The sequence below is a fragment of the Cyprinodon variegatus genome, unplaced genomic scaffold, assembly GCF_000732505.1.
Source record: "Cyprinodon variegatus isolate N-32 unplaced genomic scaffold, C_variegatus-1.0 Scaffold510, whole genome shotgun sequence".
Lineage (NCBI taxonomy): Eukaryota > Metazoa > Chordata > Actinopteri > Cyprinodontiformes > Cyprinodontidae > Cyprinodon > Cyprinodon variegatus.
In genome coordinates, this window is record NW_015150963.1 from 340,105 (window position 1) to 358,303 (window position 18,199).

The following is an 18,199-nucleotide window of genomic DNA, read 5'->3' on the forward strand; positions in this document are numbered from 1 at the left end:
TAAAAAAAAAAAAAAGAAATCATTTTTTTTTTTTTTTTTTTTTTTAATTTTTTTTTTTTTTTTTTTTTTTAATTTTTTTTTTTTTTTTTTTTTCTTTTTTTTTTTTAAATAAAATAATAGTCATCAGGAAGAAACTTTGCATGCTGACAAGTCAACAGGTTTTATTGTATTAAATCAGATTTAAGCTAATGTTTTCAGATTTGCAAGAATTGTTGCCCAATTTTCTTAGCATGTTAAAACAAAATCAGATCAGAGAAAAAAAAGCAGAAGTTCAATCATTTTGATCAGATTGAAAATTATAAAGATTAAATTCAGCAGTAGATTTTATTTCATACACAGATAAGAAAAAGCAATATTTCTAAATTTAAAATTGAAATGCTAAATCATTTAATTACATGGCTTTATATAAGATGTCAAAATACATCCTTGATCTCCCTTTTACAAAAAGATTTGTAGGAAAGAGAATTATCTAAAGGCACTAAAAACAGTATTCTAAATTAGGATTCCATTTTAATTATAAATTAATGTTTTGTAATTTAGAAGTTATTTAATATTTATTTAGACGAAGCCAGATCTTTAGAACATTTAATCAAATTCAATTGGACAAAAATTCTAAGACATGAAGAGCATCGTTATACTAAAATTAAACAGAATGCATTAAAACTTTATCTCTAACCCATAAATAAAAACAAGATGTTTGCAGGATATCAACATAATAATGCAACCATTTTTGGCATTTACTTAATCATATTTAGTGACTTTAACACAATGTTTTCATGTTAGCAGGGTAGGACATAAAGCAATTGTGTTAAAATAACTAAATATGATTAAGTCGATGCCAAAGCACATTTTCTTTACTTTTGACATCAGAAAGAGGATAATTTTCTTCCTGTAACCTGTTTAATTAAAAAAGTCCAAAGCAGGAACATATTTTACAAAATGAGCTAAAACTGCAATGAAAAAAAACCCAACTTCCAGCAACAAACAGGAGTTTTTCATCCACACTGGCTGCAGGTTTAAGGCAGGCATACACTGTATGATTTTTTTGCCCATATTAAGCCGATTCTCATGTTGTGCAAGAATTTTTTTAGATCATGTCCAGTTTCAGCCTTGTCGCGTATCCGGCGTTGTGTAGTATACAGGGGGTAATGAGGGACGATTAGCCTCTTGCGACAATCTCCGATTAGGAATAGTAAGGTTGAGAGGAAATCAAACATGTTTGAAATTCAGTCGGCCCTGGTGAGGTGTTCATGAGCAAATCCTGCAGTTAAAGCAGAGCTACAAGCAGAAGTGCTGGAACCTTCAGCACTGCACATGTGCAAACAAGGTAGTTCTTCTTCTTCCAGATTGACGAGTCCGATCAGCGGCATCTCTCGCCGCTGATTCCGACATGTGGTTTTAGGCACATTGTGAGCTTTTAAACCCTAAGGTTTAGTCATAAAGTTTGAGCTGCAGCTGAGTACAACGACTGAAAATATCATACAGTATCTGCCTGCTTTAGCAGCACATCCAGGTTGGGATGGATCACCTACCCCTGCTCCTGTCTGGCCTCGTCCCGGAGGAGCCGTGTCAGTGTGGGAACAGCTTCCAGGTCACAGGAGTCACCTGGAGAACAACCAGGCAGCGAGGGGAATGCATCAGCAAAGACAGCCGCCTGCAGGAGAGACAAAGAAACATCAAAACCTCAAAACTGTGCATCTTGTTAAGCTATTTATCACATCTTATGTAAATACTTCACATGTAAAGAAGTATTTAAAATATCTAATCTAAAACCACCCCCCTTCTCCCTGAAGCATTAAAAATGCCAATTTTTCATTTGCATCTTTGCTCAGACTGCGTTTAATGTCCACTGAGACTTTTCCACTGCAGCTTTGTCTTCCATCTTTTATGACTGTTCTAAAAGTAAATCATGCTGCTGTGCAAAATCCAGAAAAGTTGTTAACCTAAAAACACTCGTCATGCTGGGCACTGTGAGGAGCTGTGCTGCTGTGGGGAAGGCAAAGATGACTGCTATTAAACGGACATGTGGATGAAAAGATTTTTTCTACGTTCTGCTTTCATAGATTTAAAACAAAACATCAACTAAACTTAGTGTAATGAAGATTTGCTCAAAATTTAAATCCTAACAAGTTCCCTGCAAATGAGCCCAATCATAATTCATTTTACTCCAAACATTAATAGATTAGGGAGGAAGTTTTGAAGAAGTTTAAGGCAATATCCCAACTTATGAAGATCTGAAAATGAAAACCAGTGTTTAAATCTGTGCCTGGTTCAACACACAGTTTCTGCTCAGCCTGTAACAAAAACTCCTGCCATTGAACTAATGATTAGATTCAGTTATGATGAAGCCATGAGAGGTTCTAGACAGGAGCAGACAGGGGCCAGTGCCTATGTAGAAGTGATCCAGGCCCCTGTTGTGGCCCCCCTATGAAAAGCATACACTGCAAGTATGTTTTTTTTTTTATTACCTGAATATTTCTTTTCATTTGGGTAGGTTGGTGAGACATTTTATACACAAAATAAGATGATTTACATTTAAAATAAGAAAAATAAACCCCACCCATTATCTTATTTTAGAGGCAAAAATAATTATTCCTTTATTTACCTGCTCAAATTAAGAGCAAATACAGTCATTTGAGGAACTTTTTTTGTAATTTTCTAGATCAGTTTTTGTACTTTAACACCAAATACATTTCTTTATGAACATGCTGGTCAAGATTCTCAGTCATCCAGGTCATACTTATTCCAAACAAAGTTAAAAGTTAAAAAACAATCCACTGGACTTTGTTTTTTAGGTTTCGCTTCCCATCCAGGAAGCTTTTTCAATTCAAAATGTCAGAAACAGCGTTGAGTTTGAGGCTTTATAGAGTGGACCACAAACAAGCCTTGTTTTGTCTTAGTTGATTCCTTCCCGCTATCATCTCAGCCCCCTCCCCCTTACAGGGGAACAGAACATCTCCCCTGTTCAGCCAGGTTTTTTTCCTACTTTAGAAAAAAAAACTCACATGCAAAACCCTGTACCTGCTCTCAACAGGAAATTCTTATTAAATGCGTGTGAGAGCGTGCACAAGCCCATTTCTCCTCATTCACGCTCTGTTTAAAATGTTCTGTTTGCATTGCTATGCACCACTCTGTCAGAGTCACCACTGTTAAGTGAAAATGGGGACGAGCACGTAGGACAGCCTTACGTAAACATATTACCAGAATGATTGACAATCAGGAGCACCAATCATTTTGATGATTCACCTGGAAAAAGAACATCCTCCAATATATCTTTAATATTTTGCCTTTACAATATAGCAAGAATTATTTAAATATTACAGTCAGCCTTAAGCTTTAGTCTTATTGAGATATAATTTACAGTTTTCATCTGTCAGATCAGTGGCCTGCAACCTTGGTTTTGTGACTTACCTAATATACTAAACGATGCACGCTTTCCCTCTTTTTTTGTGTACGTGTGTTTGTTATTCCCTTGTCCCTTGTCTCAACCAAAAAAAAATATATATATATATCTTTAGACCCCCTGCTGTAACTGGTCCAGAGACACCATCGTTTGCAGCACAGGCACATCTAAAGGACTAGAGTGCGACCCTTGTGGTTTTAATAAAAGCATGCTTATGTGCTAGAATGGCCCAGTAGGTCCAAATAGAAATCCAACTTGTTAAGACCCTGTTTTAACCCCTGTTAAAACATTATTATTTATATTCACAGAAGCTCTTTATTTGATCTGACTGAGCTTCAGACCTGTAAGAAGAAGAATTTGCAGCAATTTTAGTCTTTAGATGATTAAAGCTGCTCGAGATATAGTAGTTAGGAGTTTTGTAAAGTATTAAACCTGATGGTCTGAAAAGCAAATGCAGGCCACACTTTTCAGATTTTTTACATTTGTTAAACATGTAGATATTAGAAAGTTATAACTTTCCTGCATCTTAAAAATTATGACCTACTTTATGTTATATCTAAACCAATGCGGAAAACCAGGGGAATACATCTGGTGGTAATCTGTTACCGCCTGTTTTATTTATCTGCATATTCTGTTAATCAGTCACTGAGCAGAGAACTGCTCATTCGGAACTTTATCCAAAACATCAACTAAAGAAATGACCTTGAAATGTAATGATGAGATTGGAGAACAACAACCAGATTAACTAAAGAGAAAACATGTGACAAAGGAAGGTTATGTTCTCAGCTAACAGCTTTGATATTTCTGGATCATTTCACAGTTGAAAAGGGTTGAAGCTACAAACACATCAAAATCAGCTTCTTTGCTTCCAATGTGCTTAGACATTTGAACAATAAATATATAACTAGAAAAATATTCTATGTTAAGAGGTAGAAATGGCAAAAATGGTGTAAATATGTACGGCATTGACCTGAGGATTCAGCTATTAAGTGTTCATTAGGATGACACCCTGTTAACAGCGCTCTGTAGCGCCGACCTGAAGGCATGACTCCCAAACAGCTTGTGTCCAGGTTGTTGTAGGGTTTAACGACCCTACGCCTTAACAAGTCAATTTTGTTCTGCTAAAACAGGCCCTGTAGAAAAAATACATCTAAACTTTAGCCAAAATGTTTAAGGGACCGTTTATATTTCATATCAGAACTTTTCTAAGCAGCAAGACAAAGACAATAAAGCTGATGTAATAAAATAGAAACGCTCTAAAGCAGGGGTGATCAATTAAAAATCAGCGGGGTCTTAATAAAGAAAATCGAAAACCAGTAAAGGTCCGGAGATGTTTTTACTTATAATCCGTTACTTTAAACAGCATTTAACACTGAAATAAAATGAGGTGTTTTATGCATCCATTTTATACATTGACTTTTTAAATAAAAAGATATAGAAAAAAAGAACATTTTTTGATTTTTAAATGTACAGTGTTTTTTGAAGTAGAGAACAACAATCGTTCAGTTTGGTATATAGACAATTTCCTGATCAACACCTGAACCAACTGTTTGTTATTTTCTTTTTTTCTGGCTTAATGAGAGAAGTTGTCTTTATGTTGACCTCCAAGGCTTTAAACCTGGGTTTGAATGGAGACAAAGCCATTCTAAAGCACATATCAAGGTGCTTATTTGGAGCCTGGATCCATATTTATTTTTGATTCTGTTCATGGTGGAGAATCCTGCTTCACAGCAGCAGGTTGAGCCAAACATACTCAAAATGCGCAGGGTGATCTTTGAGCACGCCATTTCTCTTTTCTTTTACCAGTTCATTGCAGTTCTTCCAGCAGTCCACACTTTCTCTGCTCTTTTTCTCATCATGTTCTCCTTCTTTCCAATCGCCCGGCTTGCCACAGGTTTGCCTGCTGTGTCTAAAAGTAGCAGCAGCAGCAGCAGCAACCCAGACTGACAGCAGCTCATTGGCTAATTTGTATCACATGCAGCCTGGTCCCGGAAACTCTGGAGGGCTTTACCGTACAAACAGGAGAAGCGGTGCAACTGAAGTTAGACACTGTCGTCAAATAACATGCGGTAATTTATTAATGTTTTAAATCAGGTTGGGTCCGAATTAAGGTCTGGATCTGGACCCTGGTCCGCTTATTCATGACCTCTGCTCTAAAGGAAGCTATAACAAAAGAATGATTTGTTAATGTTAACCAACCAAACTAAAGCCAGAAGCGTACCAGACTGTGATTGGCTGGAGATCCATCTCTCCACGCCTCCACCGCGCTGGCCGGCCACCACTGTTCCACAGCATCCCTGCTTTCATCCGTCGGGTCCTGAGGGAAAGCTGTCCAGTCGTCCTCTCCATTATTCGAATGCTTTCCAATTCCTGTTTGTGAATACAGATGAACAAATGATTGTATATCTTTAAGTAATTAATTATACTTTTATTATCCCCAACTAAATTAGTTCTTGATGAATCAATCTCTCACTGTGTTTTTATGTTGCCTGCTTTCTATTTGTCCTTTTCCCCTCAGAGTCTCATTTGGCTGAATTCATTTTGTCCCTTTGATTCCTGCAGCCCTGCCCTTCCTCCCTGGCTCAGACGCTGCATGAAGAATCTACCTGACACTTCATCTGTGTGAATGTCTCCTTCTCTCATGGCCCAATAACCTGAGGCTAACAGGAGCTTAGAGTTCTCAGCTCCCCTTTTCTCCTCCCCCTCCATCAGCCCAACTCTGAAAGATTAATAACATGTAGTGAGGGGGAGTAGCCTGCCAAAAATCCAGGTCAGGACAGACGAGAATAATATATCTGCTCTGAAAGGGCTTTCTAAAGAAAAATATTACTTATGTTAATAGTAGAACATACATTTATATTAATCAACAAATCTTGTGTTTTATGGATTATATTATGCTTTTACTGGACTATAAAACAAAGGTGGAAGCTATTTTTTTGTGAAGGTTTCTGTGATTTAAATAGACATTATTTAGCCTTATCACAGTGGGGCATTTCATTTGGACTCAGAATACAAAATTCCCGACTTCCAGGTTGTAAATTTGAAACGGAAAGCCACAAAATGTTGGAAATATGAGTCGGGAAGTCATGATACCCGAATTCCTCACTCAAGAAGGTTGCCATTTGAATCACAAATACGTTCCTTCTTTCTTATGCATTCACCTTGGAGATTACATCATTCCAACTAGTTCATTCCACGTTCAAAGGAAAAAGGAAAGCATATAAGGAGCTATGTGCTACATCTGACCGATTTCTTCAGGAAACAACCAAATACTATGATCCTCTACTTTCCCATTAAAAGCGACACACCAAGCACCTTAGCTTCAGCTAACTTCCTGGATGGCTTGATATCAGTTATAGGGAGAGTGTAACAACAAAGTGGTATTTACATTAAAAGTTATCAACAATGGAGGAATAGATGGGTGAACAGTTAGAAAATTAGATAACCAGCACTCCAAGGTTCTTTATGAACTTAATGAGGGGAAGTTTTTCCTTCAAAATGTGTTAATCTGGTTAAATTTATGAAGAACCTTGAAGAATAACCTTGAGAGTGCTGGTTATCCAGATTGGAAGTGTTTGCCCTATCAACATCTGCTGCATCTAAAGCCACTATGCTGCTGCTTTTAATAAAGTTGCACAGCTGACCAGTCCAGGATTGTTAAAATGCCAGAAACGGGTAATAGCTTTCTGCATTAGGTAACTATGATGTCTTTTAACAAAAAAAAGAAATACTGACAATTAATGCTGCTAATGGAGGGGCTCTAAGTCCTACTGAAGCATAAAGGGTACTTACTTCACTTAAGCAGCTTCATGCTGACTTTGCTCTTATTAAAAAACAAATGTCAGAGCTCTGGAAGGGGAAGAATGTAATGTACAACAACAAAGCAAATCACAGCCAGACTTCATTTGAAAAGTAAATGCTGCTGCATTCCTGAGAGATCAGAAAAGGTTCAAATCACTCTAATACTCTAAACCTGCTGGTAATTCCTGCACAACGCAGAGTCTGTGGGTTTCTATGAATGTGTGCCTGACAGCCTTGATAGAAAGGGTTGATCTAGTTGGTGGAAAACAGGAAGGAGAAAATCATAATGATCTGAAGGATGAAAAATAGTCAAGACAGAGTGAGAAGTGATAAAATACCAAAGCTGGGACTCACCAGTACTCCCTCTGCTTCTACAAGGCACAGAGGCAGACATGTTAACCCCCTCGCTCCAGGCTGCTTCACCCTCTGCCTGCATGAAGACTCCAAACTCATCCTCCTCCTCCTCATTCCTCCCTTCCTCAGTGGCCACGGTGGAGCTCCTCACCTCCTCAGCTTTCTCCTCCAGCTCTCCCCTTGGACTCCTACTCTGTTTATGTCCTCCTCCTCCATGCCCTACTACCTCCTCTTTCTCCGCCTCCACCTCCAGACATGGCAGGCCGGTTACCATGGATGCCAGAGGAGGGGCAGGATTAGAGGTGGGGGGATCAGCACCATTACAGACCACTGTGGGTTTCTGCCCATTTGTTTCCACACACGTTGAAGTGTCGCCCTCTTTTTTCCTGCCTGGCTCCAGGGACGCTAGGCTGCAGTTGTCCGCTGAAGCCCTGCTCCTCTGCTCTTCTTCATCCCTGCTTCCATCATGCAGCTTGCTGCAGGTGCACTCCTCCTCTAGATTCCCAATCCTTCCCTCCAAGCTTTCATAGACAGAGAGATCTCTCTCTCTGACAGGCAAACACAAAATTCCTTTCTCCTCCTGTTGGCTGTTGTTTCCTGTGGTTTCCTTGTTCACAGTGTTGCTCTCATCAGCTGCAGAGTTTGGCTTTGGAGGCTGAAGGTTGCAAATATTCGGTTCTTCTTCAACCGCACACTTATCTTCTCCTTCTGGGCCAAGTTCAACTTTAAGCTGGTTTTGATTGGAATAAACCCAGAAAGTGTCCTGATCAGTAATGCAGACGCTGCCCTCTGCAGGATGGGAGGACTCTTTTGTTTGGGTAATAAAGACTAGAGGAGGACACTCCATCTCTTTGTTGGTTTCTTGTTCTGTTTCTTGCTTTGTTTCATTTTCAGGCTTCCTGTGACTCGGTGTCACCATGAACTCCCTGCTGCTCTCATGCGTCCCGGACATACCAGTGTTTGCCTCCTCATCTCTCCTCGTTAAGTCACCCGGCAGGAGAGACGTTAGGGCCTTCAGCTCCTCCACTCCTTCACCTCGTCTTGTTTCTTGATCATCAGAGGTCCTGTTGGGGTTTCTGTTTCGGTCTGGGTTTGATGCATCCAAAACAGCATTTGAAACTCCTCCGTCCTCCTCATTCCTTTGTCTCTCCCTTGTTGCTCCTTTCTCCTCAAGGTTCAGTTCATTTCCAGCTCCTCTTGCTGGGCTTTCACCTCCTTCGCATTCATCCCAGCTACTCTTTGGAGAGCAGGTTTTAGGGGAAACACTGTTGCATCCTCCTCCTCTGCTGTTATCCAGCTGCAGGCAGGGAAACTGTTTACCATCCAGACGTCCTTTGTCTTGCTCTTCCTGCTTTACTTCTCTGGGTTCAATCCTCTTGCAGCTCCTCTGCTGCCGCTCTCTGCTCACTGCCTTCCTCTCCCGGCCAGCTGTGTTACCGGACTTCCTCCACCGCCTGCCTGATCGCACCCTGACCCTGTTTGCTCCAGCCTCTGCAGACGGAGGGTCTGCTCCTCCTCCTCCCTCTCCACCTCCTCTCTTTCCTCTCAGCCATTCACCGACCATGCTGGGAGATGCACCGGAACTGGGCTTGGCAGTAGAGTATAAACAGCTCCCTTTCTCCGTTCGGAGGAAGAGGCATTGAGTCTGTGTTTTCCCACTGCCCTCTGAGGTCTTCAGAGTAGCCACCGTGACCAAAGCTCCAATTCCGGCCTGTCTGGCGTCAAGCCCCAGGGGGAGTCCATAGCCGCTCAGGTACACGTCTGCAGGCCTGGGGCAGGACATCGAGGTCCCTCTAGCCAGAGGGGGAGCTGTGGGGGGTTTACCTCCCCCCAGCAGGCCGCCGCCCTTGCGGCGGTTCTTGGAGCACAGAGCCCACGCTCGAAGGCCACGAATAAGAGGGAGGTCTCCCAGGCCCAGCTCTACTCTGCTGGGGAAGGGCAGCGAGGCTCTGGAGACCTTCTGGAGCATCTCCTGGGGGCAGTCTGACATGTTCAGGCAGGGGTAGTTGTTGTTGTTGTTCTGCTGGAGCATAGTGCCCGTCGTCGGCCTCATCTAAGTTTTATGGTGATTTCTGTGCCAGTGCTTTATTAAAATGCAGCCTGTCAGGTTGAGCTGAATTTTCATTTGTGAGAAGGAACGCTGCCGCTCTCAGGGATCTATTCTTAATTCAGAGCTTGGCAGCTCTAATGCAGCAGGACAATAACTCTGACAAAGTACTCTGTGCATGGTGAAATAGCTGAAGTTATTGTGAAAAATATCCCTTTCAGAAATTCTCACAATAAAACCAAATGAATGAGCTGATCTTTTTAATCTCACATTTTAGCAGGTAGCAATTTCTTGATAAAAAAAAAAAAGAGAAAATCTCCAGGCCGGAAAGTCTTTGAGCAAAAATAGAGGAAAAAGCGGGTCACATGTCCTGCTGACAGAGCTGATAAGAGTGAAGGTAATGAGGATTTTGTTTTCTTCCACTCTGATGCTCTGTGACGCTGTCTTCTCTGCCTTGCTGGATTCACTGTCAGCTGGACTCGCGTCTCTCAGGCTGACTGGGATGTCAAAGTGACAATGCTGCAGCGGAGCAGGACAAAACAGACATTTAAGATTAATAAAAGAAGAAAGAAAAGCCCTTTTAACAATAAAATTATTTTTTTTTTCTTTACAAAATGATCTGTTAAAAAAACAAAGAAGTCAAAGGATTAATTAACAGGAGAACTGAACAAAATGTAATTTTGTATCACTTTTTTTGAGTGCTCATAAAGCATTAATTTTTTTTCTATATTTCGACACACTGAGACCATAAAAAAATTGATGCCTCTAGTTTTTTATATTTACAACCTGTTTTTTTTCCTCACAAGCTAAAAGGTTCCAGATCAGTAAGATTAGGTGGGGGTCATCCGTGAACAGGAATGTCAAGCTTTGCCACAAAAGCTGAACTGGATTTCATCTTGGACTTCAGTAGGATGAGCTTTGATTTTAATGATCCGGCTGCAGCTGGATCGTTTAAATCCCTATAAAACTATATATAACTATATATAGTGTGGTTGATTTAAGGTTACATTGTCCTGCTGGAAGCTGAACCTCAACACATTTCCTTTAAGTTTATCCTGTAATTAACTCCACCCATCTTTTTAAACACATCCCCGCAGCATAATACTGCCACCCCCATGTTTCACTGTGGGAATTCTCTTTTTAGAATGATTGGCAATGTTTGTTTTTTCACTCACCTTTTACTGCTCTGATTTTTTACTACTTTATTTCTTATTCTACTTGCAAAATATGTGTTACATATAAATAAAGCTGATTGATTAATTTACACGTCAGTTTTGGTTTCATCTGAACAGAGCTCAGCTGTGTATTTCAGTAGCTCCTCCGTGGCATCCAAGGGACGATTAGGTGCTTCTGGAATAAATTTCTACTGCAAATTTGAGTTCATTTGTGGTCGTACCCTACCTTTCCCATTTGTTCACAGCTCAGGATATTGTTTTCTAGCCCAGCCCTGCTTTAAACCTCTCCATAACTTTCTGTCTGCTGTGTCTCCGGGTTCTCTTAGAAACCTTAAACCTGGATTATTGTTTAATTGCACCTTGAGCAGCTCTCCTAATTAGCTTATTGGACTTCTGAACGCAATCGGCATATAACCTTTTAGTTGCACTTTACCTTTTGTGTTGGACTGTTATGTTAAATTAGAACGCGTTTGAGATTTTGTTAGGGGAAAATATGCAAAAAAGGTTAAATCGGTGTTTTTTACAAGGCAATCTATTATTATGATTTTTTGTATAATTATTTTCTCAGTTCATGAAAGATAGGCCATTTTAAAGGGGGGAGATGTGCTTTTACACTTTGCGCAACCTGGTGCCATCATGACCAGCTGTGACATCAGCTACCAAAGATCAGCAGACGTGTATAATCTAGATTTTATCGCCTTTATTTTCAATTCCCAGCCAGCCTAACATGCAGCAGCAGGGACAAAGGTAGGTGTTGGCTACAGTGTGTCTGATCATATCAGAAGGATGTGCTGCTGTAATAAAGATGAACCACGTTTAAAGACACCAGCAGAGCCCCCCCAACCACAATCACCTCATGGATACGAGAGCTGATTGATTGTAGATCCTTACCTGATGTGATGGCTTATAGTGTTTTCAGTCCAGAATTGAAATGATGTGTCCTTTCTTCAATGTCCTTCCACATCTTCATTGTTTGCAGAGGAAGCTTTGGGAGCATCCTGAACTGGGATCAGCCGCATCATGTCAGTCGGCCTGCGCCAATGATGCTCCAGAATCATCCAAAGCAGCCTTCAGTCCGCTTCTGTCTGCTCTGAGAGCAGAAACACCCGGAGGACCGGTCCTCCTGCGGCCGTTACGCATCTCTTCATACGTCGCGACTCTGCGAGGCGCATCGACGCATCTTTGCGCAGTCGGTGGGTCTGCTCCAGTGTGCTCAGCCAGCAGGATGACGGAGGGCAGCCCACTCACTGATGGGAGGCGCGATTCGTGCCTCACTGAAGCAGAGAGAGGTGAGACCAGCGGAAGTGTATGGCGGGTTATTAATGCCGCAGAGAACTGGTTGCATTTATTTAAATAGACTGCAGCTGATATCAGATATATTTAGATTTTGGCAGGATTTTTGTTCTTAAACAACTGATTATGAAAACTAATCATTCTTAATCAGAAAGGGGTCAAAATGTTTGTAAAATTTTAAATCTTAGTTGAAACAGAATGTTATGGTCTTGGTTCTGTTAAGTTTTCAGTTTCATATTTATTGATGTTTTTCTTTGTTTTCTAGTTTTATTGGGTTAATTCCTATTTTGATGTGTTTTTGGCAGGGGCAGAGTTAGATGGGGGGCCAGGGATGGCCATGGCCACCCTTACCCAATCTTTGGCCACCCTTGTGGCCACCCCTACCATTTCCCCCCCATAATACTGACAGTGGCAGCAGTAATACTCTCAAGTGATACTACAGTAATACTATCAATATTCAGCATTTTTGTTGTCACTTGACAACAAAAACACAATGGTTAATTATGCACATCAATATACTAACATTAAAGATAAGTACAGAATTCATGGTCTTTTAAAGAGAAGATGCAAGTCTTATAAAGGAGTCCATAAATACCCTCCCTGTGCAGTGCTGGTTTCTCGTCTTTCCCTGGCTCCTTGCGCTTGTTTTCTCCTGATGTCTCCATGGTTCTGGTTTGTGTAACATTTTAAGTTGGGTTTGTGGATTTCCGCCTCTGTGACCTGTGATCATTCATTAAAACTGCAAGAACTCACCTCTGACCTCCCTGCCTCTGCATTTGGGTCCTCAAACCTCAACCAGACATTGACACAGAAAAAATAGAAGTTGATATTTAATGTTAAATTTTTACCTTATAATGTAAAGTAAGCTAAAAAAGCAAGCATAAAATAATAAGAATTTAATCTAAATTCAGTTCAGTATTTTAATTACACATTTTTTTATTTTCTTTATTGCAGTTTTTATATTTATACATTCAAATTGATTACTTTCAATTTCTTTCTTTTTTTTTTTGTTATACTTTCAAATCAGATTTTTTCACAGTCAGATTTTGACCCCAAACTGACGGAGTGGGCGGGGAAACGTGATTGACAGTGCTGGAGACATGCCCCTTTCCATGTTGCTTTTAACTATTCGAGTGTAAATGTCTTTAACGCAATATTTTTCACAGGATTTTTGCCAAAAAGGCAAATAAATGCTGCAGAGAATGCCCACAGTCCATGAATGCAACATGGAACAACAAAACAACAAAAATGACAGAGTCATCCACTTAAGAATTACTACATTGATATTTCACAGTGAATTACTGTCTATTTACTCTACTTTCTATTTTCTAACTTTAGACACAATTTCGATGGCTAACTCAATCAATATCTTTTTAGTCAGTCTGAGATAGCCGGACTATTGTTACGCTACATACTATAGTATAGGAAACATTGGCATATTTATGGATTTTCTTGGTTAGTACATCCACTGACCGTGAAATTACCTGTAAACGTTTTCACAGAGCTGGCAAACTGTTTTAAAGCCAAATGCTACACACGTAGACATTTTTATGGTGCGTCTCCATCAGAGTGGGGAGTACCAATATGGTGGCCAGTGGCTTCACTTTTTTTGGGCAGTCAATGTATACTCGCTTGACATCACATCCACTGAGCAGCACGTAAAAAAACCAACCCAAAGTAAATGAAGGAAAATAGGCTACAGGCTTATGGATGTATCGGCTCTGAGCTACTGAGGTGTCAGTCTGCTCATCAAACAATGCTTTACTCATAAAGGTTAAATAAAAAAGCAAATTGAAAGTTTTTATACATAATGTCTCATTAAGTGCACACAGATACACCTGCATTCACATGAGGTTGCTTTTTTATATTTTTTTTTACAGTCACTCTAAAGTCTTATTTCTCAGTCCTGCTGTGTGAACTGCACCATAGTTGAAGGGCATCATATCTTCCCCATAATTTAAATCATATTAACTGCTCACCAAAAGATCATTTTAAAACAGGGAGAAAGATGAAACCTCCTGCATTCCTGACTGATGCTCTGCTGGTGATACTGCAGAGGCAAAGCTCTGTACGTGCCGCCTGACTGTGGCACTGTTTGCTCTTCATAGTTCAGTATGTATCCATCCTCAGACACACATATCTGAGAAACTACGTTTCCACTGCGTCATCGACCAAGAAAAGCTGCAAAACACACTCACCACCAGAACACGTCATTCACCCATGTGTATCTTTCCATAATGCATTTTAGACACATTTCTCTGAATCTATGGTAATGAGTGTGATTCTGTATAGAAATAGAAATGTAGATATTAACATACACTGTAAAAATTATTTAATAATTTTTTCACTCTTATTGAACAACATGAAATAATTAGTTATTCCCGGATTACCAATTATTCACTTTAATAAATGGTTGAATGAGAGATTTCTTTCTTTATCTTTCTTCAAATTCAGGACACATCGAGGCAGCCCTGCAGTGATGCAGTAATTCATAACAAAGGAGCCACAAATATTTACTGAATATTTGAAAATGAACGTACCTTTCAGAAATGGTGGCAGGGACCAATGTACCCTCTCAACTATTAGTTTTCTGGGTGGCCAGAAAACTTATAGGAGCAGGAACCAGTTCCAAAGTAAACTATCCCAACAGCATAATCAACAGTCACACAATCTATAGCTTCCAAATACATCACAGCACACAAATCAGATTTTCCTGAACTCCTGCTTCATTCATGTTGACATCTGTTTTCTACATTAATAATTTAGAGGTCTACGTTAAATTGCATGAGCAACTGTTTTTATATATAGAAGACTAAATGAGTGCAGAGACAAAAACTCTCCTCAATGAAAACATAAAGGACTGATTCTTAAAAGAGCAGGAATTCTATTTTAGTCACCCTAAATTGCAGTATATAGTTGTGAATAATAACTTCCCGTATTTTTGTTGTCAGTTTATTGTTTAATAGATTGTTATTATTAATAGAACATTATCATTGCTGCTGGTCTCTGATTCAGAGAAGAACTGCTTTTCCATTAGTGGTGAATTACATCCACATGGGAACAATCCCCTGGTAGGAGTGGCCATAGATTAGCTAGGCCATGACCATGCCCTCCTCTAGCTCCGCCCCCATTTTTCAGAGACGTAGGATTTTGATTAAAGCATAATATTTTTCTTATAGATCTTTTTAAATCATGTATTTTTCTTCCTCTTGCTTTATTGTGGAGTGAAGCCGTCCCTCCTTCAGCAAAGCATTTCATAGCATGGTTCCACTAGCACCATACGTCCAATTGAGGAGGCTTCTGTGCTATTTTCAAAAGGTCTTTCACTTTTTTTTCCTGGGCTGATTAAAGCATTTTGGAACAAAATCTTGGGAGACAAAGTCCTACCAAGTATGTTTTATACTTGAGGATAATTTTTTATATCTGGAAATTTTACCTGAGGATGATCCAGACTTATGGAAGTCCACAATTCTCTTCCTGACATATTTGCAGATTTGTTTTGTGATGCCAATGGTTTCACACAAGGAGAGATTGAGGCGTTACCTTGGACTCCATTCAAAGTGTGCCCCAATTTGACTTACTTATTTTGTCGGAAGTCTGCCGAGCTCAGAAATGATCATCTGAGGTTTCTCATGTCGTTTAAAGTTAGCAGCTCTATTAAGTTTGGTTAATGAATGAATTGGAAAAACCCAAATACAAGTTTGTCATGTCATTAAAAAGATCTAAATGTGGCAATACTGAGATAAAAGAGGAAGGTTTAAAATTAGGAAAATTTTTAAAATAAATTACATTTTCCTCTATTTAAGATTTACTGGCAAATTTTAAAGGAGGGTTTCAAAAGTACTCGACCTTCTTACTTTTTTCGATTTTAGTATTGATCTCAGTTTTGAGACATTCAAAAAAAAAAATCTTCCTATATATAAATCAATTTATCCTTATATAAATCAATTTGTATAAACCATGTGCTGCATGTAAAATGCTTGAGAAAAATCCAAGAAAATCCGTATATATATATATATATAAAATGTTTGATCAAGCCTAAATCCACAAATTGGTTATACTAAGTAATCATAGAAGCTTGCCTAAAATACTGTCTTCATTTGTGCAGGAGAAAAGATGTAAAAATACAAGGATAGCAAAAAATGTCAGAAAACAACCAACTCTAGTGAATACTATTTTATTGCTGTAGCACTATGTCCAATGTAGTTCTTGCACAACACTTTGTTCTGACAACCTTAAAATCCAAATAAATATAATCACATAATCCATCCAGAAAAGTAAAAACATCTTTCCACATACAGCAGACCTTCCCTTATATTAAAAAACAGATTCCCACCTGCAAAACTCCATCAACATTTTAAAAGCCGCTTCATTCCATTTCTTAAACAAATCAAAAATATGTGTTCTCAAATAGTTTACTTTCACTTAAATATTTTGCTAAGCCTATTTTGAACATCCTTTTTTTCCTAAATTGTATGCACCATTTCCTCATTTTAGTGATCAAACTGATCTGAAAGCTACAACAAAAACTTTTATTTTAGGTGAATGTATTGAATTGCAGGCACTTTTAAAAAAGTAAGTTTAAGGTTTTGCTTTGCTTATTGCATATAAATTAATGTAGGACAGCATTAAATAAGAAATGTAAATTGAATTAAAGCAAATAGTGCCTTAACCTCATTGGTTTTATTTACACATTTTGCTACACTTTGGCTCCTCATTTTCATCGCAAGTGCCAAAAAAAAAAAAGAAAAGAAAAAAAAAGAAACAAAAACATTTTGGCAAAAGATTTAAGATTTAGAACCTTTTCTATGATCTTGTTTTAATCTTTAAATCAAATCCCTTAAATTCCCATACTTAGTTTAAAATGTTTGTAAAGAAGAAAAAAAAAAAATGCCCCACCATAACAGTTTTGAATCTAGATTTCTGAGAAATTAGTGCAATTCCCAGTAAATCCACAGCGAAAAAATATAGACTAGCAGCAGGTTGGCCTAAATGTTTGAGAGCAACCTGCAACCGAAAGGTTGCAGGTTTGATCCCTACCGTAGAAAGAGTCCAGAACGTTCTGCTTACACATACTGATAAATGCTGGGACATAGCACCAACTAAATGCCTTCAATTATCGTCTAGTTTAGAAACAAACTGGCTATCATCTGTAAAATATCAAACTTTTACCTCAAACAGAACAAACCAGATATTTGGATCAAAAAAAAAAAAACTTTTATGAATATTAAAATAACATTTAGCTTTAAAGCAATATAGTTTTAAAAAAAAGCTATACTACAGAGATATTTACATAAACATACCCCAGTCTGTATTTGTTGCTCTGCACTAATTTCTTTTGACCTCTTCATAAAAACTCAGATTGATTTTTTAGATGTAAATTGTGAATATCTTTGCACTTCTAATACACAACCAAAAATACAAGGATAACACAACCTGTATATATTTAGATTGTGCTTGACATAACTGGATAAATAGTTAGAACTAACCTGACAAAACGTAATAATCAACAAAAATAGTAAAATGTTAAAGAAAAAATCCCAGCTTAAACTCTTCAGCTGTAATACTGATATCAATACTGGTTGATATAAAGTCCTTGCAGTCAGTCACAATCATGTCTAACCTAAAATATATAAAATATAAACTTTTATTTTTCCACATTAAAAGAACACTGCAACCTCGTCAGCCTAAAAAACAGCTTCACAACAACTAAATAATCAAAAGGTATTTAAGATATTAGTACAGCAATCTCAGTATTTAAAATCAGACACTTGTTGAGTAGTTGAAGCTTCGCAGGCTCTCGTCTCAGTGGTAACCAGGTTAGTGATTCTTGTTGTCTTGGTTACTGTTGTGACAGTCTCCTCCACTGTGGAGGATACGTTGTGCTCTTCAGACATGTGCTGGCTGGTGTAGTCAAACTCCGAGGTGTGGAGGGAAAACAACCCAGAGACTGCAGTCTCCCCTCCCAGCTCACCCCTGTGCTGGGCTTTAGGGGAGCCCTCTGGTGTTATCTGGAGGAAGCCTGCAGCACAGGAAACAGTGGCAGATAGGATACAGAGAGGAAAGAAGGAAAAGTGGGAAGGATAGGTGAAGAACTTAGGACTGAAAGGAAACTTTGTCTTTGAT

The 18,199-nt window shown here is 38.9% G+C and overlaps 2 protein-coding genes across 5 annotated transcripts in view; both read right to left on the bottom strand.

Moving 5' to 3' along the window:
- The window catches only part of LOC107094866, a 14,386-nt gene extending 2,374 nt beyond the window's left edge, over positions 1-12,012 (bottom strand). The window contains exons 1-4 of the mRNA XM_015390739.1: positions 11,672-12,012; positions 7,559-10,124; positions 5,625-5,773; positions 1,533-1,654 (exon numbers count right to left, since the gene is read on the bottom strand). Coding sequence (XP_015246225.1) covers positions 1,533-1,654; positions 5,625-5,773; positions 7,559-9,611 — 2,324 coding nt within the window. The 5' untranslated portion in view covers positions 9,612-10,124; positions 11,672-12,012. The remainder of the gene's footprint in view (positions 1-1,532; positions 1,655-5,624; positions 5,774-7,558; positions 10,125-11,671) is intronic.
- A 4,229-nt stretch (positions 12,013-16,241) lies between these two features.
- The window catches only part of prx (periaxin), a 42,556-nt gene continuing 40,598 nt past the window's right edge, over positions 16,242-18,199 (bottom strand). For 3 of the 4 annotated variants that reach the window (XM_015390749.1, XM_015390748.1, XM_015390752.1), the window contains one exon: positions 16,242-18,095. In XM_015390749.1, the coding sequence (XP_015246235.1) occupies positions 17,824-18,095 (272 nt within the window). In that variant the 3' untranslated portion in view covers positions 16,242-17,823. Of the gene's footprint in view, positions 18,193-18,199 lie in introns of all 4 variants that reach the window. The other variant, XM_015390751.1, reaches the window with a different exon arrangement.